This window comes from Sphaeramia orbicularis, chromosome 7 (genome assembly GCF_902148855.1).
Source record: "Sphaeramia orbicularis chromosome 7, fSphaOr1.1, whole genome shotgun sequence".
Classification (NCBI taxonomy): Eukaryota; Metazoa; Chordata; class Actinopteri; order Kurtiformes; family Apogonidae; genus Sphaeramia; species Sphaeramia orbicularis.
In genome coordinates, this window is record NC_043963.1 from 5,827,970 (window position 1) to 5,851,163 (window position 23,194).

Genomic DNA, 23,194 nt, shown 5'->3' on the forward strand with positions numbered 1-23,194 from the left:
TACACCTGTAGAACACCTAAGGAACACCAATAGAACACCCTGAGGAACACCTGTAGAACACCTGTAGAACACCTAAGGAATACCTGTAGCCCACCCTGAGGAACACCTGAGGAACACTTGTAGAACACCTGAGAAATACCCCTAGAACATTTGTAGAACACCTAAGGAACACCTGTAGAACACCTGAGGAATACCTGTAGAATACCTGATGAACCCCTGTGGAATACCCATAGAACACTTGAGGAACACCCACAGAACACCTGAGGAACACCCACAGAACATTTAAGGAACACCTGTAGAACAATTATGGAACAACTGAGGAACACACATAGAACACCTGGGAAACACCAATAGGACACCTGTAGAACACCTGAGGAACACCCGTATTACATTTAAGGAAAACCTGAGAAACACCCATCGAACAGCTGAGGAACACCTGAAGAACACCTGAAGAACACCCATAGAACACCTGGAGAACATTTAAGGAACACCTGTAGAACACCCATAGAACAGCTGTAGAACACCTGTAGAACACCCATAGAACCCCTGTAGAACATCTAAGGAACCCCTGTAGAACACCTATAGAACACCTGTAGAACACCTATAGAACACCCATAGAACATGTAAGGAACCCCTGTAGACCACAGTGGGTTCTACCTTGAGCGCGGGCAGCTCGTTGCCGTCGTCTTCACTCATTGGCTGCGTCTCTGGAGGTTCACAGTACAGGTGGGTGTTGTCCAGGGTTTTCACCTCACACTCCTGGTCTCCGAGTCGAGCCCTCACTTCCTGTCTGGTCATGGCTCTGGTCAAGTCCTGACCCTGAGGAACACCACAGGACACCGTCACAGATGTTATACAACCAACAGGCACAACAGTTTCAGGTACCTGGACTGTACCTGGATATTTAACTTTATACTTTTGATTTTTATTTTACATCATAGTTCACCTACACATCTACACTTTCAATTGCCCCTCACAAACATAGAACCATAAGAAATAGAAAAGACACATCATAGATCCCATGTGTGCATTCTGTCCTCAGGTTCTCCTGCTGCTGTAGTTCTGCTTCTCTGCCTCCATCATCATTTATCATTTATCCATATAGTGTTTATCATACAGTTCAGTTCCATAGATGGTAGAGGTTTAGATTATCTGTACTAACAGCTGTAGTAGTAGTACATCCACGGTTAGTACTTATATTTGTAGTAGTCGTATTAACAGTTACAGGTATTTTTACTAGTTATTAGTTGTTATACTAGTAACAGCAGTTCTAGTTTTAAACAGTTCTAGTTCAGTTTGTGTGTCCATGTGCCCCCCCATAGAAAGAAACAGTTCAGATCAGAGTATGTAGATGTATATATGTAAATATAAAAAAAAAAAAAAAAAAAAAAAAAAAAAAAAAAAATATATATATATATATATATATATATATATATATCAAAGTAACTGTATGTAAATGTAAATATACGTAAATGTATGTAAATATAAGTAAATGTTTGTAAATGTAAATATATATGTAACAGTTAATTTATGTAAATGTATGTAAATATAAATATATGTAAATGTATATAAATGTAAATCTTAAAAAATGTACGTAAATGTAAATATATGTAAATGTATATATAAGTAAGTGTCTGTAAATAGATCGGTACCTCCACAGCGATGACTCCTCCTGGTTTGAATCGGTACGGGGCGTCTCTGTTCAGATGATACAGCTGAGGGTTTGGGTAATACATGAAACTTTTACCCTGAAACACACACACACACACAGACGGACAAACAGACAGACGTTGTGTTTATCAGATGTTCATTGTTTTCAGAGCCAATCAGAGCTGCTGTTTCGGACCCGGGTCAGGGATCGGGGTCCGGTCGGTACCTTTATGGTCTCGTAGTGGACCCGGACGTTGTCCAGCTGGAACCAGACACCTTTGACCTTGACCTCGGGGCTGACGCTGGGGGTGGGACAGGTCATCTGGGACGAGGACTCCACAGAGCAGCGCTCCGACACCTGGGACAGAGGGTGGGTTTAAGAAGGAGGGGGTGGAGTCAGACTGAACTGTTTAAGGTCTGGACCACAGATGATGGACAGAACAGAACCAACAGAACCTCCATTCAAACACACTGATCATCTACAGCATCTACAGTTTAGACAGAATATACTTAACAACTACAAGGAGAAAAGGTCGGTTTGAAGTCAAAATATATATAAAGAAAATAAAGAAAATCAGCAAAATATTAAAATATTTTGTCTTTTTTTAAATTGATAAATATTGACAAATAAAGATTTTATCACAGCTCCTGATGTCCAATGAAAATTATCTATATAATAAAAAATAAAATATGCATGACAGTTATTATTAATGTCTATATAATGTGATTAATGTCATTTTAATGTCAAGTATTTTAGTCAAAAGTTCATTTTAATCTATAATATTCCTGGTGCTTTCAGTTTCAAAATTGCATAAAGTGACACTGAAACTCTGTAAAATCCCGTTAGATATTTAGTTTTGGTAAAATATGCACGACTGAAAGTCAATTAGCAAAGTGGGAATATATTAATATAAGTGGAATGAAGAGACTATTCAAGACTAACGACCATTTATAGATAAAAATGATCAAAAATTCATTAATCCTCTATTTTTGCTAAATATGTATTGCATGATTTTTTAACTGTTGTTGTTGCTCTTTTTGTTATTTTATGATATGTTCATAAAAACGCCAGCTGCAAATAAATAAAACTGCTCATATCAAAAACCTGTAATACATTAATACATATAATGATATTGTTTTAAAATTCTTTTTAAATCATCTACTTTTTCTCACATTTATCTTATAAACTGTCAAACTCAGAGATTTCATATAAGAAGTTTAGGCTTTTATCTTATTTATCTGATAAATACAATCAAATAAATAAATTTCATGTAAAAAGTTTAGTTCTTCTGGTCACATTCATCTTTTAAATACTGTCAAGTCTAAAGATTTCATGTCAAAAGTTAGTTTTTTTCTTTATCTATCTTTAATACAGTCAAACTCAGGAATTTCACATAAAACGTTTAGATTTGTATTAGGTTTTTCTTATAAACAGTGTCAACTTGGAGATTTTCTTGTCTAAAGTTTAGGTTTTTATCTTAAACTCATAGACTGTATGTTATATTTTTATTCATATTTATCATATAAATCGTATAAAACTCCTCTTCATCAAACAGAGAAAACAACACGTCGTCGTGTCGTCGTTTGTCGTTCTTCTCACCGTCGTCATGGTGCTGTTGAACACCAGCTGCTGCTTCGCTGTGAGGAGAGCCAATCGTTTCCTCCGCTTCACCCTCTGCACCTCCAGAGGCTCCACCCACACTGCGATGATTGGCTGCTGCACCACGTCCAGGTTCCTGCCCGTTACCATGACGATACGCCCCCCTCTGCCAATAGGAAATCATTACCTTATTAGGGTTGGGGTCATGTGATCATTTGCTGGTTTTATTGGTTGATGATAGGAGGACGGTCTTACGCATAGAAGCTCTCTGAGGGCGTGGCATCGGTGATGACGGGGTCGTCAAGGTAACGGAAGGCGACGTCTGGAACGATTCGCTCTGCTTTGCCGAAGAAAACTCGGATCATGACGTCACCAGTGTGGTTACTGGAACCAGTCTGACAAACCAACTGGGTATCGTTGACCTCCTCCACGCTGACACGACAGAAACGAAGATTATGATTATGACGATGATGATTATTATTATTACTAGTAATATTATTACTATTATTATTATTATCATTGTTATTATTAGCAGTAGTAGTAGCAGTACTAGTAGTAGTAGTACTAGTGGTAATAGTCGCAATAGTGGTAGTAGTAGTACTACTAGTAGTAGCAGTGGTAGTAGCATTAGCAGCAGTAGTAATAGTAGTAGTACTAGTAGCAGTAGTGGTAGTAGTATTAGCAGTAAAAGGAATGATAGTAGTACTAGTACTAGTAGCAATAGTAGCAGTAGCAGTAGTAGTAATAGTAGTAACAGTAGTACTAGTAATTGCAGTAGCAGTAGTAGTACACAGTATAAGTAGTAGCAGTAGTAGGACTAGTAGTAGTAGTAATAGAAGTAGTACTAGTAGTAGTAGTAGTAGTAGTACTACACAGTAGTAGTACAGTGGTACAGTATCATAGTATTTGCTGTTCCTTGTATATTCTCTGTGTAATCACTGACATGTAACAGGGCTGTAGGTAGTAGTAGCAGTAGTATTAGTAGTACTAGTACTCAGTAGTAGTATAGTGGTACAGTATCATAGTATTCTAGTACATTCTAGTATATTCTAGTACATTCTCAGTGTAATCACTGACATGTAACAGGGCTGTAGGTAGTAGTAGTAGTAGTAGTAGTAGTCCACAGTAGTAGTACTGTGGTACAGTATCATAGTATTCTAGTACATTCTAGTATATTCTAGTACATTCTCAGTGTAATCACTGACATGTAACAGGGCTGTCGTCCCAGGAAGGCCCTCAGGTCTGTGGTCTGTCCGGTCAGCAGCTGTCGTCCTCTGATGGTCAGTCTGGTTCCTCCAGAGACCGGACCTTTATCAGGAACCAGATCCAACAGCTGAGGGTCCTGGATGGGGACGGAGACGGAGACGGGTTCAGATAACGCAGGTACAGACCACCCCACATGGACCCTTTTATTCTGAAATCAGTGTTTTCTCATAAAATGGTGAAGTTGTGATGTAATGACGTACAGTGGAAGATAACAGTGAATATTAGCAGAAGGATTTAAAAAAAAATGAAGAGTGATCAGAACAGAAGGAGTTAAAGTAGTTTTATCTTATTTATCTGATAAATACTGTCAAAATCATAGATTGCATGGAAAAAGTTTCGTTTTTCTGGTCACATTTATCATTTAAATGCTGTCAAACTCAGAAATCCTATAAAAAGTTTACATTTTTATCATATTTATCTTACAAATATTGACAAATTCAGACATTACATGTTAAAATCTTAGCGTTTTGGTCATATTTCTTATACTGTAAACACTGTAAAACCAGTAGATGTCATGTCAATAGTTTATTAAACGGTGTAAGATCTACTTTTTTAAATCACATTTATCTCATAAACTGTGTCAAACTCAGAGACTTCATCTAAAAAGTTTAGATTTTTATTACAAATTTATTTACAAATACTGTCAAATGTTGAGATTTTCTTGTACAAACTTTAGGTTTTTATCTTATTTATCTGATAAATACTATCAAACTCATAAATTACAAGTAAAATGTTCAGTTCTTTCAAACTATGTGATTTACAACGAGCTTAAAGGTAATTATGATGCATCAAAACATGGACTCTCTACCCATAATCCTCGGCTCCATGGTCGTACCTGATAGGTGAAGTCCTGCGTGGACCGTCCAGGTAGAGAGTTACCGACAGAAACCAGGACCGGACCCTTCCTCTGTTTCCCACTGGGCTGCAGCTCACACACCACCCTGCACAAACACACACAAACACACACATTACACAAACACACACATTACACACCACCTCACAGCCCCGCCCCCTGGTCATCTGGTCACATGACTTACCTGGTGGAGATCTGGTATCCCTCAGGCTGAGGCTCGCACTGCACGCCCGCCACCGTGACTCCGCCCACCACGTCCTGGTAGCGCATCCCCAGGTTCGACCCAGTGATGGTCACCAAGACTCCGCCCTCCAACGGACCAGAAACAGGAAGTACCTACAGACAGACGGACAGACGGACAGACAGACAGATGGTTTAAATGACAACAGAGAAACAGGTGTACAGACAGACACACAGACAGACAGACAGGTGGACAGACAGACCGGTCGTAGACTCACCTGTGTGATCTGAGGGGGCGGGCAGGTGTCTGCAGGAGCACTGGAGCAGGATTGGTTGTAAACACAGCTGGGGGCGGGGCTTCCTGGGCACCATACGCAGCCGTACTCCTCTGGCACCGCCCTACACTGCGAGCAATCTGATTGGCCGGCCGAGCAGTCGTACAGCTGGACTGGAGGAGACAGACAGGAATATAAACCAATGAAATCTGACATCACACAAGCGAAGCCTCAGGATTTGTGTGTTTTAGTTGAAAAAGTAAAAAAACCCACACATTTATAGAATGTTTTGTCTTAAACACAACACATTAAATTACCAAACAATTACATGTTACTTTTTTCTTACTTTTTTTTGTGTGTTGTGAGAAAAGCATGCTCATATAAAGTGAAACTCGTATCTTTTATTAACACAAGAGCTGGTTAAAGTCATGAGTAAATTAGCTTTTTATGGAAAAAGTTACTAAATCTAGAAGTAAAACCGAAAAAGCAGATGCTTAGTTCTTACGTCGGAGTCCTGGCGAGGCGTCGATGCGTCGTTCTCCTCTTCTCAGATAAACTGGAGCTGAGTACTGAAGCTGACTGACTTCATACTGAAACTAAAGAAACAACACATGATATTCACTAAACCTGTCTAAATATTACAGTTCATAACCATAAGCATTTAAAGCAAAAATGAACAACTTTTGAATTCTGATCTAATGCAAATTGTGTATTAACCTGACACTATCCAGGTGAGCATATTATGGACACTTTGCATTTCGTGTTATAAAAAGTTGCATTATTTTTTTTACATACTCATTACTGTTGTGACTCATTTATTTTAGTTGAGAGAAAACAACCAATTCATGTTGATTTAAATTTATATTAAAATTATACTTTTTTTATTTATTTATTTTGATGTTTCAGTTCATTTTTAACATTAGAAGAGAGTCATAACAAAGCAGATAATTATTAAGAGAAAACGCATTAATTCAAGTAATTTCAGGACGTGCTTTTATTTTGAAGTCTGTCAAAACAGGAAGTACCTTTAGATTGTGTTGACAAAAAGTTGCTTGTTAGTGTTCTGTAGCTGCAGCATGTTTTATAATAAATGTTCAGTTTGAGAAGAAACCTGTCTGGTCATTAAACACTGAAACTCCAACTACACTACAGTTACAATACTGCAAAAATGTCAAAGCTAAAGACACCTAAAGAGTTGTTTTTTCTTTTTTAATGATTTTTGATTAATTTTATTTCTGAAGATGTCTGTTCTATTCCATTCTATTCTATTCTATTCTTGTCCTGTGAAAATCATGAGTCTCAAAAAGTTGACTTTCATGAGCTCAGACCAACTGAAACCAGACCTAACAGGTTTTTATAAACTTTATTCAGAGCTTTTGAAGGAACCACAGTCTGTCAAATAAATGTAACGGAACAGGAGAACATTTGGGTTTGAGTAACTTAAGTTACTGAGTGGAGTCAGTTACCTGGTGAGGGCTGCAGGTAAATATGTGTGTATTATCCGGTGTTTTCTCCACAGACGCCGTCAGATTAAACTGGATTCCTTGGATTTCTACGACACACACATACTGAGCCTGGTCCTGCACAAACACAAGAAAAAACAGTTCAACACAACGACACACAGTGGAAATGAACAGACTTTAAACCGAATGAGGCATTTCTTACAGTGTAGACGTCCAGGTTTCGTCCCTGCAGCACCACGGTGGTGCTAAGGCCCATGGGCACGAGGGCGGAGCTCTGCAGGGCGTAGACCAGAGGACAGGAGGCGGGGCCTGGGGAGTCCTGTCGACGGAGAACATTCAGTCAGAGAGAAAAGAACCAACAGACGAATACAAGTTCAGACCAAAGAGCAGACGATGGAGTCACAGATTCAGCTCAGCAGATCTGCACAGAACATAAACCCATAAAGACCCAGAGACACTTCTGTGGCAGTTCCCACATAATTTTTTTTCTATTTTTAACTTTTCTTAAGGGATTTATCATCATTTTATTTATATTATGTTCAGTATTTTGCATTCTTTGTGTTCTTCCCTGTAACGCCAAAGGTATCACATCTGATACATGAGTTTTGAAGCCCTCTACATGATCAGTGTGATTTTTTTTCTTGAAAAACCTGATGTATACAATTAGATACATGCAATACACAGATAATCCACCAGGGGGGAGGAGTTCATTCACCAGAGGCCTTTCCAGTGACACTACAAGACTGTCATCAATGAGGAAGGAGGAAGAACTTTGGCAATTTAGAAAAGGAATTACCAATTTGTTAGACATGTTTGTTCAAAATTAATAATATTTGAACATTAAGACCCGATGTATCAAATATGATACAAAGTTGAAACTCATACAATGAAATAGATATTAAAAAATAATAATAATAATTGGTTGTTCAGAAGGACCAATAAAGGCTCCAGTTTCAAAGAATCTGAATTTTTGGTCAACGATTCAGGTTTTACAGTGTTAAGTGAAAATCTAGTGTTTTCCTACATTTAATTCACTGATCATGATTAATGTCCATAAAAGATCAAATTAAAGTTAAGGGTTATTATATAAAAAAGCAGAGAAAAATGGAGAAAAAACGGAGTTTTTCAGTAAAATCTATCATTAACTGAACACAGCCCCAGTGTGTGCATCCACTGTTAATTATCCAACTCCATGGGTTTTACTGGTGAATCAATGTTGTAGAAGATGACGGTGTTTCCATGGTAACTACGGAGCCCCTGAACATCCAAATGCGTCATATCTGATGACCATGAAAAGATGAAGAACTGTATTTTACACCAATTATTGACATGTATTGATAGAATTAGTGGATCAACAGGTATTTAAACTTTTTATATCAGTACATGATCTTGGTCAGCAGTGGCTGTTTGGGTCTTTATGGTTAATACTGTGTGTTTTCTCCGTATTGATGGTTGTTGTTGGTCTCTTTCCTGTGTAATTCTGTCTCAAGAGTCTATGTTTCTGATAAAACAAATGTCTGATATTTTTGTACCGTTCCATGCATATCAGATACAGCGATGTAGTAAATGACTCATTATGTCTGGAGCGGTGAAATACATCCAGATAGAACACACATGGTAGTTGGCATGTTAGAGTGGCATTAGGACTGAAGTATAGAGCGGTGTTACCATGGAAACGATCTATCTATCGATCTATAATGGGGTTGAGGATGCAAGACTGGATTTGTGCAGATACACATGTTTCTGTTTTTTTAGGTCTTTGTGTTTTTGAGACTAGAGTAACATTACAGACAGATGAACAGAAGGACAGACAGAGGGACAGACAGCTGTTCTCACCCTCTGGTTGAAGATGATGTGTTGGTTTGGACAGCTGTGGTTGTGGGTGCAGAGCTGATCCAGAGGACACCAGTTACATCTCCACACACTGTCCACACAGGACAGACACCTGGAACACAGCAACAGCACCATCAGCATCATCATCATCATCATCAGCATCATCATCATCATCATCATCATCATCATCACCATCATCATCATCATCATCATCATTATCTTCATCTTACTGGGAGCTCTGGTTCAGTCGACTGACGGCTCCACAGTCGTAGAACGTCATGTTGCCCGTGGTGATGGTCACATGTTTAAACTTCAGCGCCACAGACAGGATCATGTGATCTGGAAGAAGGTCACATGTCATTAACCTCCTTTAATCTACGTCTGTATTTTACTTTGTTCTTGTTATAGTTTTTGTACATGTTTTTATCTCTTTTATTGTTTTCATCCTCTTTTTTACGCTTTAATTTAATACTATTTTACACATTACTGAATGAAAGATTTATTCTCAATGGTTGAAATATATAGTAGTAGTAGTAATACACACACACACACACACACACACATATATATTTGTTTGAAAAGCTCACCACTTCCTGCCGGCATCGGTGGGAGGAGCTCTGGCTGAGGTGATTGACAGGTGATGCTGCTTCCTGTAATGATGGCAGGCTGAGGTGGGAGGCGGTCAAAGACACAGGAGAGTGGCTCCGCCTCCGTGAGGGTGGGGAGCTGGACGACTGACAGCGTTACCTGGGAGACGGAGTTATTACAGTGAACAAAAAAAGAGGAAAAAAACTAAAACTAACGGTTTTATTAAGTGCAATAAAAGGAAAAAGCTGGAGATCAGAAAACTAGAATGAGCATGTATTAAAAGGAACAAAGAAATAAAAAACGGGTTCCTTTAATAAATACTGTATTTCATGTCACACGTTCTTTCATTCAAACATTTTTCAGCTTCTATAAATTAAGCATTTCTTCATAAAGCTGAAAAACTACATAAAAACTCAAACAAAACTTCTCAAAATAGAACTAAAATTTAAAAATAAATGGACAAACTCAAAAATTATGTGTAAAATAAAGAAAAAACCCTGTACACTATATTCTTTTTTTTGTGTTTCTGTGTGTCTCTACCTGCGTCGGCTCATCTCTGCTCTGATTGGCCGGCTGCAGACTCTGCACTGTCACGCACTGATTGGTCGGTTCAAAGCTCCACAGCCAATGATTGGGCTCCGTGTGGCGCTGACACTCATGTTTACGGGAACATCTGACAGGAAATGGAAAAACATCGACAGAAATGATGATTAACAACTGCGAAGGATGGAAGGAAAAAAAAGAAAAAAAACACTGAAATGTTCTGTTTTTAAAACCATTATCAGCAAAACGTCGTAAAAGTCTGAAACAGTCAGTGTTCTTTGTGCGTCTCTAAACTCTATTTGATATTTCTGATTTATTTCCTGTTGCACAAGTTACAGGTTTAACTGAATGACTTAATAAACTGTTGTTTTTCACATCCTGTAAGATCATTGTATCATTAGCCTAAGTCATATTTTGGCCAAATTATGATTTCTGATGAGATTCGAATGATTAGAAAAGGTTGACTGCATTTATTGAACTGAAGTATTAAGAAACAGACCTGGGAAAAATGACCACAAAATATTACACACAATAAAAAAGGACCAGAACAGGAACTATTAATTTACTTCTTTCAAGTTTAAAGGATGATTTTTGGTTCTGAACTAAAGGTGGACTTTACTGCTCTTTTAATGTCATTATTAGAACCAGGGGTCACCAACCATGGTCCTCGAGGGCTAGTATCCTGCATGTTTTAGATGTTTCCCTCTTCCAGCACACCTGACGGTCATTATCAGTCTTCTGCAGAGCTTGATGATAGGCTGATCATTTGAATCAGGTGTGTTGGAAGAGGGATACATCCAAAACATGCAGGATAGTAGCCCTCGAGGACCAGGATTGGTGACCCCTGATTAGAACCATTCAGCAGAGGATGGTTTGGATCCATCCAGCCTCTGGGTTATTGGCCCAGTGCTCTTCCTCTGCACCACTCTGCTGTCAATCACCATGGATGGGACTCAAACCCACAACCCCTGTCTTAGGAGTTCCACTTACGGACAGTGAGCTGCACTATTGTGACCAATGAGACAATAAGTTCCATCCATGAATTATTACACATTCAGACTTGACAGTAGAATAACTTCTGCAGAACTAGAACAAGGTTATTATCGTTAACGAAAACTAACGAAATGACGAAAACTAGTGTTGAAAAAACATTTTCGTTAACTGAAATAAATAAAAACTATAATTAAAAGAAAAAAAAAAAACAATAACTAACTGAAACTGTATTGTATACTTATAAAACTAACTAAAACGTATAAAATTACGGATAAAATTCCCTTCATTTTCGTCTTTGTCAATGTCGGATTGATATGAAATCAATTTTTTTCCCTCAAGCAATTTTAGCTAGCGGCACCATATGATATTTAACAGTCCGTCACTTCTCGTCACTTGTGGTTTAGAGTCAGCTTTTTGTCCCCACTCTACCTGGAAACATGGAGACTAAAGTTGGGAGAAAGCAGCAGAGTCCTGTCTGGGATTTATTTGAATTTGACAGTGAAGAAGATAAAAGATACGGCAAAATTAAACTAAAACTAAATTTTTTTAGAAAATAACGAAAACTAATAAAAACTAGCAAACTTGCTCTAAACACTAATTAAAATTAACTGAATTGGAGAAAAAAAAGCCAAAACTAAATAAAACTAAACTATGATGAAAAATCCCAAACTATTAGAACCTTGCTCTAGAATCAACACAAATAGAAAGGATTGACTGTATTTTTAGGTCTAAAATATTATGAAATAGACCTGACAAATATGGCAAAAATATTAGGTGATACAATAATGAAGTTTATATCAATAAATATCAAGTCATTACTTTTAAGTTTCAAAGCTGATTTTTGGTCGCAAGAGAAAACCCAGCTCATTATTATTAGAACCATTTAGCAGAGGATGGTTTGGATCCATCAGCCTCTGGGTTATGGACCCAGTGCTCCTCCTCTGCACCACTCTGCTGTCAATCACTGATATCACACCAAATACCAAAGGTAGGAAAGAATAGATAATACAGAGGTTTATGAAAATGTTCACAGGTATGACCCAGGGGTTGTGGGTTCTAGTCCCATCAGTGGTGATTGACAGCAGAGTGGTGCAGAGGAGGCGTGCTGGGCCCATAACCCAGAGGTGGATGATCCAAACCATCCTCTGCTCATGTCATTTGGCCTCAAATCCACTAATTATCTGAAAACCTTTACAGACTGTATGTGACTAAAGTGGAGTACTGCATTATCTCACCACTGAAACCCTGTGAATGAAAATGCTGTGAAACATCAACCTTTTTTACTAAGTCACTCCAGAGGAACAGGTAATGCAGTATTTTTCAACCTTGGGGTCGGGACCCCCCATGGGGTCGCCTGGAATTCAAATGAGGTTGCCTGACATTTCTAGTAATTGATAAAAATAAAATTTAAAATAAAAATGTACTAATAAGAAATATATGGTGAGTTAAGAGAAACAATCACAATACAAACAAGACATGACAAATTCTGAGTGTGAAACTGCAGCACTGTGGTTCTGTTTATCTGTCAAATGTTCATTGTGGTCAGGTTTCAGATGCTGCAGCTCTTTCATAATTCATAGTTTGAGTTCTTGTTTGTTCAGTATTAACTGTCCTCCTTGTAAATCCAAGCTGGACTGACTGTACATATCCGGACCAAGGAAAATCCAAGTCTCACCTGGATTTACTGCCTCCGTCCATAATAATATACATTATATAGACTAAATGTCCTCTAAAATTAATGTTTATTTGCAACATAGTAAAGCAAACTATTACATGATCAAAAATAAATTAATTTTAGCAAAAAAAAAAAAAAAAAAAAAGTCTCCGTTTTGAATGTTGGAGGTTTCCAGAAATTTGTGATGTTAAAATGGGGTCATGAGCCAGAAAAAGGTTGGAAACCACTGAGGTAATGGTTGTGACAGTTGTTGAACTGAAAGGATTCTTTGTATTTTATCAACTAACGACACATTCATGGACAGGACAGACTCCAGCATCACTACGAGTCTCCAGAGGATGAACCAGTTCATAAAATGAATGAAATCAGACAGACTGTCTAGAGGACACTCACATGTTGTTATTACCTTTTGACAAATACAAAGTTGGACAGAATCGACTGATGCTGCTAATGTTCTTCAGCTGTAAAGTCTGAATGTGTCACATGTCATGGATGGAACCTATTGTCTCATTGGTCACAATATTACAGCTCACTACTGTCCATAAATGGAACCAGTGAAGGACAGAAGTGAGCCCCAGTGGTCTAATGGATAAGACACCAGCCTCTTAAGGCAGGGGTTGTGGGTTCTAGTCCCATCAGTGGTGACTGACAGCAGAGTGGTGCAGAGGAAGCATGCTGGGTCTGTAACCCAGAGGTGGATGGATCCAAACCATCCTCTGCTCATTTCATTTGGCTTCAGTTCTAAAACTTAAAGATTAAACCAGTTTACAGAACTGAGCTGGACTAAAGTGATAATTAAGGCTACGTTCACACAGCAGATCTTTATGCACAATTCAGATTTTTTAGTGAAATACAATTTTTTGTGTGTTCGTTCATATTCCACATTAGATGCGACTTCTATCAGTTTTGAGTCTTAACTGAATGTGACCCTGAAGTGACCCACATGCACTAAAGAGGTCCTGATGGAATACGTGACCACACAGACAAGCATTGTGTTTACAGAAGGAAATATGCTTTTCTTCTGCTCCTCCTCCTGGGACACAAAGTTTGTTCCATTTCAATGATGTAAAGGTCGGATAAATGTGACCTGGCCGTTCATACTGAAGTCACATTGCAAAATATCGGATATGTATCAGATTTAGGACCACATATGAAAGTGGTCTGGGTCGGATTTGAAAAAATCAGATTTGCGCTGTTCAAACTGTCTTTAACAGATCAGATACAGATCACATACGGGCAAAAAAATCGGATCTGGGCAACATTTACCTGCAGTCTTAGTTGTGAGTTTGAGTCCAATCCCACTAAAAACTAAAATGCAGTTGGACTTGGATCAAACAATAACCCTTTCATGCACAGTCCAGGTCACTCCAGTGGACAGTTATTATTATTATTATTATTATTATTATTATTATTATTATTAGACTGTAATTAACAGTTTGGGGTTTTTGTACAAAAACTTTTTTTTTTTTGCATATTTTCTGTTAAAATGTGAGAAAACATCAGATTAGCTGCATTAAAAATGTTTTTATTTCATAGTTTTCACACAGTATATCAGTAAATATGTTTCTTTACTTCAAAAATGAAACGCATGATTTCCAGCAACTCCATGAAAAATATGTTCACAAAATTTTTTTTTAACCGCATTGTTTTTTTAATGCCCAGAGGAATAAAAACACTCAGGAAAAAAACAGAATATCGATTAAGGCTCTCATAATTCATGCATGAAAGAGTTACAATTAAATGCTTATGACAAACATGATGCACTGACTGAAACAGAAGTTTGACTCAATACATGAAAAGAAACTTCCTTAAACAATGCGTTGTACCAGTTTTCAGTATCAGAAGGTCTTGTTTTTGCATCTTTATCATAGAAATGATGGTTATAGATCTATAACCATCATTTCTTACTTTTATGTCATTTTTATTTGTCCCTCTACTTCATGGAATGTATGGAAATGATATTCTTTTACTTTTGTTTAAAATACAGCTAGGTCAAGTTGAGGTCATTCTATAAGCCTTTCAGGTTTCCGAATTCACCTGCACATTTTCGTACCCTTCTCTCTACCAAGAGAAATATGTACACGTATTTGTCTTATTTTATATTTGTATATGCAAATAAATAAATACTCGAATACTACTTGGCTAATGAGGTTTTGTGATGTTACTGAGGACATGTTTAGGACCAGATGAGACGGAGACAAAGGTTCAAGTATCAGAACCGTAAACGGACTCACCGTCCCTCTAGGACACACCATCCACAGTACGGGTCTCTGATGGTGAGACAGGACTGACAGTCGGTCTGTCTCTCACAGGACGACACCGGGACCTTGGACAGCTGCGAGACAGATGGGTAGAAGGTCAAAGGTCAGACCGACACACAGGAGAATAAAAATGTAGAGGTGAATTCTTGAAGGCGTCCTCCTGCTCACCCTGCTGCTGGTCAGAACGTAGACGTGCTCCTGCTCCTGGTCCAATAGGAGGTCGGCGCTGATGGCGGTGGCGTCCACTGACACGCTGCCATAACGGTCACCTGACGAATCAGAGCGCACCAACACCTGCAACAACAACAACAACAACAACACGGGTCAGTCTGAGGGAGAATCCACTTATAAAAGTCACTGCAGAGAAGGACGTCAAACTCACTGTAGTTCTGGTTCCAAATACAGATGATTCAAACTCACATGGGTCAAACCAGTAAAATAAAAACATAACCTATAGATAAAAGTTCCAGATGTTACTCTTTGTTTTAGTGCAAAAAAAAAAGTTCAATTTTAACAATATTCTACCTCAGCTTCTCATTTACATATGCATTAAACCTACAGGTCACAGTGGAAACATGTATGCTAGGTTAACTCTCCCACAGATCACAGTAGAAACATGTATGCTAGGTTAACTCTCCTACAGGTCACAGTGGAAACATGTATGCTAGGATAACTCTCCTGTCAGTGCTCTAGACCAGGTTCCACATCTAACCCAATATGATCTCAAATGGGTCAGACCAGTAAAATAATAACATAATAACCTATAAGTAATAGCCCCAAATGTTACTCTTTGTTTACTTGAAAAAATTAGAAGTGCAATTTTAACAATATTCTGCCTCAGATTATCATTTAAACATGTTCATTATAATTTAAAGATCACAGTAGATCTACAAATACACAAAACATTCAATTACAGGATGAATATTGTACAATTCCACTTCTTTTTTTCCTGAATATTCCACCTCAGTCTGATTCATCTGTGTAAAGTACCTAGTATTATCCACCAGGTGGTGCCAGTTCACCACAGCAGACTGTTCTGGATCAGCTGGGATTCACAGGAAAGACTTAAAGAAGTGGAACGAAGAGCCTGTACATCAGATTTAATGCATGTGTGTATTTATCTAAAGCATCTTAACCCAGATACAGAGGGTGTGGACGTCATCAGGATCACATCTGTAGGGTTATTGACTTTTATTTCACTTTTATACAACAAGGAGAAGACTCACTGAAATAAAAAAAATGAATAAATAAAATAAACCTTATTTTATTTCACATATGTCTGCACCTTTAAAATGAACTTTTCAGAGGATTTAAATGAATAAATGAATGGATTTGATTGGACTTGTCTGGATAGACAGTTAAGTTGTGTCTGTCAAGTCTGTTTTGTTGCACTGGGAGTGGGTGCTATTGTGTGGGTGGGGGTGGTGGGGGTGAGGAAGGGGTTGTTTTGATGTGTTCATGTTTTTTGCCTGTTCTAATAAAAAAAATGAAAACAACAATAAATATATTTATGAAAAAAAAGCATAATTCTATTTTAAAAAGAGTAAAATATCACTCCTTTAAATGTTGTTCTTTTAGTCACTTCAGCACAATTAATAAAACTAAAACAAAATGCACAATTGTGGTCAAAAGTTTCATCAGCGTCAAATTTTTATTTTTGCAAATTTTTCTTCTTTCAGATATTTTTTTTCTCATGTTTTTCTGATGCTCTGAAAAACAGTTACAATTATTTAAATCATTTTACAATCAGGATTCACGGAATTCAACTGTCAGTCTGAGTCAGTTTTGGATGTTTTTTCTCAAATCTGGACCAATTTAATCCCAAAAAGTGTCAAGCTAATTTCATGTTTAATGGTATTTTATATATATATATGTATATATATATATATGTATATATATATATATATATATATATATATATATACACGAGGGCTGTTCAATAAGTTCATGGCCTCACCCAGAACAGAACAACACAGACTGATAATTTATATTTTATTTTTCAACATGATCTCCATTTACAGCAATGCACTTGGTCCATCGATGTTCAAGCATCACTATCCCATCACGAAAGAATGTAACATCCTGTATTATAACAACCAGTATTTCTGGGTGAGGCCATGAACTTATTGAACAGCCCTCATATATATACATTTGATTTTAGTTTGATTTTCAGTGATTTTAGATGTATTTAGTAGTATTTATTACTTAAACTTTAACATATACTTCAGTTATCCTGCTTCTATTCAAGTAAAATATAAATAAATGTTAAAATAAGTGTCAAAATTCCAGGCGGTGATGATCTAGAGCAGAGGTGTCAAACTCATTTTAGTTCAGTTCCACATTCAGCTCAATTTGATCTCCAGTGGGCCGGACCAGTAAAATAACAACAGTGAAAAAAGTAAAATTGTATTATAATCAGGCTTCCATCTACACTGTTTCCTTAAAATAAGAACCATGAATAACATGAACAACTTTAAATGTCTTAAGAAAAACAAGTGCAATTTTAACAATATTCTGTCTCTGTTTATCAGTTTATCATTTACACATTATAATAATAATATTAATAATAATGGATTAGATTTATATAGTGCTTTTCTATGAACGCATACTCAAAGCACACACAGTGGATCCATTATTCATTCGCTCTCACATTCTCCCTCTGGTGGTGGTAAACTACATCTGTATCCACAGTTGCCCTGGGGGGGGGGGGGCAGACTGACAGAAGCGTGGCTGCCAATTTGCGCCTACGGCCCCTCCCACCACCACCAAACATTCACACGCACCCATACATCAGTGTGAGCAGCAGCACTGGAGGCAAGGAGGGTGAAGTGTCTTGTCCAAGGACACAACAGCACATGGACAGAGCAGGATTCGAACCTCCAACCCTTCGGTTATTGGACGACCCACTCTACCATCTGAGCCTCCAAATGTTTTGATGAAAACTATGATGAAACTTTTGACCACAATATTCCATTTTGTTTTAGTTTTATTAATTGTGCTGAAGTGACTAAAAGAACAACATTTAAAGGAGGGATATTTTACTCTTTTTTGATTACATGTGCATTACAATTGCACAAGACATTTAACATCAGGCCAAATATTGGTAAAATTGCATTTACTTTTCTTAAGACATTTCCGTTTGTTCATATTTGTTCAGGTTAGTCACATTTTTTGTAAAAGCATAGTTTGGTAATGTAAACATTTTCATGTAATTTTACTTTTTTACAGCAAAAAAACAAAGAGAAAATGTGGGGCTGTCATTATTTATAGATTATTATGATAATATTTTACTGGTTCTGACCCATTTGAAATCTAGTTGGTCTGTATGTGTCTGTATGTGGAACCTGAATTAAAATGATTTCAACACCATTGATTGTTAATATCTTCAGTGTAATTTTTGCATTTTACAAATTCATCTCGCGGGCCGGATCGGACCCTTCTGTGGGCCGGATTTGGCCCCTGGGCCGCATGTTTGACACCTATGATCTAGAGTATTGAAAAATCTTCCTAAAACCCCATATTTGGTAATTTCTTGATGCATTTCCACCACCTGAACTTCCTGCTAAAGAACATTTTTCAGTCGACATATTTGCCCGTCAGGTTTTTCACTTACGCCCCTGAGGGAAAGTGTCAGACATTAGTCAGTGACTTGATGATTCAGATTCATTTTCTGTTCAATCAGATTCCATCGGGCTGGATTTTTATTTTCCATAAACAAATGACTCGTTCTCCCCAGACGATGCAAATAACGTAGAAAACAACTTAAATTTACTGTGATTCAGCATAAAAAAAAACCCAAAACAAAACAAACACCCTCATACTTCATTATGTTTATGTATAATTCATCAAAATAAAAGTTAATGTCAAAGTCATCATTTCAGCAGCTGTTCAACAAAAACAGAAGCTGCCGTTCTTCACACTTTCCCCTGAACACCAGGACCATTTATTTATTCACTTATTTATTTGACTAGTTTCTAAAATAATGACTCGACCACCTGTGATTTTCAGTAGATTTTCAACATAACAGCTTCACCGTGACCTTTAAAATTCTCTTCTTTGAATATTTAATTATTCTAGTTTGTTTTTTAACACCAGAGGTTTTCGATTTTAATTAAATTACTTGTTTGGGATAAAAATGTTGTTTTGTTCTGGTTCATTTATTGTGTCTTTTGCCTGATTTTTGACTCACATTTACACCTTAAAGGCATCAAATACAGATTGTTTCTGTTTATGTGCAAATTATGGGCTAAGTCAACAACACACGAACCACAAAACCTCAGACAAAAGCAATCAAATATTTTTATGTCTATTGCAAAAGTGAAAAAGTCATCCTTTAGTGTCAATCTGTATTATAAAAGCCAATTAGCCTCTGTTTACGTGTGTGTGTGTCTCGGGCATTACACTAAATCCATACAGAGCTGACTGCTGCAGTTTGTCGAACTTATGTATTTTTAATCAAAGAAGACACTAGCGAAAACGGCAAGTTGATAGGACCGATATTTTGGGAGATATTGGTAATTTTGAATACAATAGCCTTTCAATTGCGTTGCTATGGCCAGAACGCTTTGGCGCTGACTGCTGGACAAATGCAGTACAGCATGCACGAATACATAACAGCATAAAAACGACCACATCTAGAACCTCTGGATCCACGAGTCAACGCACTAGTTATACTATAAAGGTGAACAAAAGGTAAAAACTAATTACAAATTTTAAAAGAACACTCTGAAATATTGAAGGTAAAAACCAAAAAAAAGAAAGAAAAAAAAAGTCAAACAGTGTACAGCTATTTACATGACTTGGCAAATCAGCTAATGTATACAGTCTATAACAAATAATGGGTTAGTTATTAAATTATTATAGTGACAATACAGTAATCATGTAACTATTAATAATTATAAGTCAATAATTATTTTAGAGTGAAAAAAGAGAATTCCGTTATGAAATAACTATCCTTAAAAAAAAATATGAATAACATGGACAGAATAAATAATAAAATAAAACACTTCTACAACAAAGCAATCAACATTATAATAAACATTTAGTTGTAGAGCAAATTTATCCAAATGTGTAAAGAAAAAATGTGTAAAAGAAACCAGAAAACTTAGGAAAAGGTTAATTATTACATATAATAACACATAACTCATAATTATGAGTTTTTATATCATAATTTCAACTTCTTATCTAATAATTATGACTTATCTAATAACTATGACTTTCTTGCCTCATAATTCTGACTTTTTATTTCATAATTTCGACTTTTTATTTAATAATTATGACTTTTTATCTCATAATTTCAACTTTTTATCTAATAATTATGACTTTTTATCTCATAATTTCGAGTTATTATTTAATAATTATGACTTTTTATCTCATAATTTCAATTTTTAATCCCATAATTACAACTTTTTATCTAATAACTATGAATTTCTATCCCATAATTCTGACTTTTTATCCCATAATTTTGACTTTTTATCTCATAATTTCAACTTTTTATCCCATAATTATGACTTTTTATCTAATAATTACGACTATTTATCCCATAGTGATGACTTTTTATCCCATAATTTCAACTTTAATCTCATAACTTTGACTTTTTATCTTGTGATTTCGACTTTTTACATCATAACCATGACTTACCATAATACTTTTTTTTCAAAGTCACAAGTATGAGATTAAAAAATCGAAATTATGAGATAAAAAATTATAATTATCTTATCTCATAATTATTAATAGTTATGAGATAAGAAAGTGGAAATTATGCTCCCATGGCCAGGGGAAACAGTCCTCCTGCCTTCGTAAAACACTAAATGTAGAAACATTCCTTCATTTACATCTGTGTAAATAACAGAAGTGCAACATTACAGCAGCGTTTGCCTTTAATTCCACCCTCTGGAAGTGTTTTGTGAATTTCATGCTATATTTTGTACTTATTTGCACTATAAAATCCTTTTATGCATCTCCTTCATCTTCATGAATCATCGTTAAGAGTCTAAATGTAATTATTTCCAAAGCTGTAGCAGCTCTTTTAGCCAGACTTCATGCTTTTTATTTCTTATCTTGTGTCCACTGTCGCTGAACTACATTTTCAACAGTAGTTTTGCTGTTCTGAAACTTGAAGTCACTGGTAGCACGGCTCTGTTTTCTTCGTTTTCTGATGCTGACAACCTCCTCGGGCACTGATTGGTCAGATGTGCAGACGCTCTGAACGTCTCCTCTTTCATTCTTTAGAAACTATTTCTGTCACTTTGCATGTGAACGACTCGGTGCAGGGCTGTGAAAGGCCTCCGGGACAAACCGACTGGAAATGGGCTCCGTTATCGCACATTCGAACCTGATCACGTCTCCCCCCGGATGCCCATGGCCGCCTTCTCACCCCGCAATCCAGACACGATGCAACAACAACAACAACACACACAAACACACACAAACACACACACACACTGGGGTTTAGATGCATAAGTTCTGTCCGTCCTTGTTAATGAAAACACACTTGAGAGTTTACATTTCTGAGCCCTGACAAGGACGTGGAGGCAGAACGTGTCAACGCTTCAGTCGATGTGGACGTCACCATGAAGAACAACTGTTTACGACAACAGCACATCAGTCCTGTTACATCCTGGAACTTTTTAACAGCTTATCTGATGAAACTCAGAGGATTAAGAGCAAAATGCTTCTTATATAAAGAGAAAAACAGCCTTGTTAGATGGTAAAAACAGTTACAGAGCCTTCTGTTTCATAAAGAATAACTCCAGATTGTAGAAAACAATCACAAAAAACATAGGAATTTCTTGCATTTTTTATATGTGATTATAAAGTGGGTTCAGAAAATGAATGAAAATGATGTAGAAGACACCAAAAAAAATGCGAAAGATTCAACAAGAACTTAGATGAAAATGTCAAAAAAGACAGAAAAAGTTGAAAAGATGAAAATGATAAAAACTAGGTAACGTATGATGTTCCAAAAGTTGCAAAAAGATGAAAACAATGAAGAAGATGTAACAAAAATGATGCAAAGGAGAAAAAAAACAAAGAAGATGCAACAAGATGAAAACGTTAAAAACAAAAGATGCCGTCCTTGTTAATGAAAACACACTTGAGAGTTTACATTTCTGAGCCCTGACAAGGACGTGGAAGGCAGAACGTGTCAACGCTTCAGTCGATGTGGACGTCACCACGAAGAACAACTGTTTACGACAACTGCACATCAGTCCTGTTACATCCTGGAACTTTTTAACAGCTTATCTGATGAAACTCAGAGGATTAAGAGCAAAATGCTTCTTATATAAAGAGAAAAACAGCCTTGTTAGATGGTAAAAACAGTTACAGAGCCTTCTGTTTCATAAAGAATAACTCCAGATTGTAGAAAACCATCACAAAAAACATAGGAATTTCTTGCATTTTTTATATGTGATTATAAAGCGGGTTCAGAAAATGAATGAAAATGATGAAAAATGTGAAAGATTCAACAAGAAATTAGATGAAAATGTCAAAAAAGACAGAAAAGGTTGAAAAGATGAAAATGATGTAAACTAGGTAACATGTATGATGTAAGATGTAAATGAGTTCTAAAAGTTGCAAAAAGATGAAAACAATGAAGAAGATGCAACAAAAATGATGCAAAAGAAAAAAAAAAACAAAGAAGATGCAACAAGATGAAAACATTAAAACAAAAGATGCAACAAGATGAAAACATTAAAACAAAAGATGCAACAAGACGAAAACATTAAAACAAAAGATGAAACAAGATGAAAACATTAAAAACAAAAGATGCAACAGGATGAAAACATTAAAAACAAAAGATGCAACAGGATGAAAACATTAAAAACAAAATATGCAACAGGATGAAAACATTAAAAACAAAAGATGAAACAAGATGAAAACATTAAAAACAAAAGACGAAACAAGATGAAAACATTAAAAACAAAAGATGAAACAAGATGAAAACATTAAAAACAAAAGATGCAACAGGATGAAAACATTAAAAACAAAATATGCAACAGGATGAAAACAT

General features: G+C 36.6%; 1 protein-coding gene across 1 annotated transcript in view; it reads right to left on the bottom strand.

Moving 5' to 3' along the window:
- The window catches only part of LOC115422142 (plexin-B3-like), a 91,510-nt gene that overhangs the window by 17,343 nt on the left and 50,973 nt on the right, over positions 1-23,194 (bottom strand). The window contains exons 5-22 of the mRNA XM_030138237.1: positions 15,349-15,474; positions 15,154-15,254; positions 10,249-10,381; positions 9,708-9,867; positions 9,351-9,459; positions 9,124-9,232; positions 7,490-7,606; positions 7,291-7,404; positions 6,330-6,420; positions 5,828-5,997; positions 5,554-5,705; positions 5,352-5,457; positions 4,456-4,592; positions 3,506-3,682; positions 3,251-3,416; positions 1,877-2,008; positions 1,653-1,748; positions 658-819 (exon numbers count right to left, since the gene is read on the bottom strand). Of these exons, the coding sequence (XP_029994097.1) occupies positions 658-819; positions 1,653-1,748; positions 1,877-2,008; positions 3,251-3,416; positions 3,506-3,682; positions 4,456-4,592; positions 5,352-5,457; positions 5,554-5,705; positions 5,828-5,997; positions 6,330-6,420; positions 7,291-7,404; positions 7,490-7,606; positions 9,124-9,232; positions 9,351-9,459; positions 9,708-9,867; positions 10,249-10,381; positions 15,154-15,254; positions 15,349-15,474 (2,358 nt within the window). The remainder of the gene's footprint in view (positions 1-657; positions 820-1,652; positions 1,749-1,876; positions 2,009-3,250; positions 3,417-3,505; positions 3,683-4,455; positions 4,593-5,351; positions 5,458-5,553; positions 5,706-5,827; positions 5,998-6,329; positions 6,421-7,290; positions 7,405-7,489; positions 7,607-9,123; positions 9,233-9,350; positions 9,460-9,707; positions 9,868-10,248; positions 10,382-15,153; positions 15,255-15,348; positions 15,475-23,194) is intronic.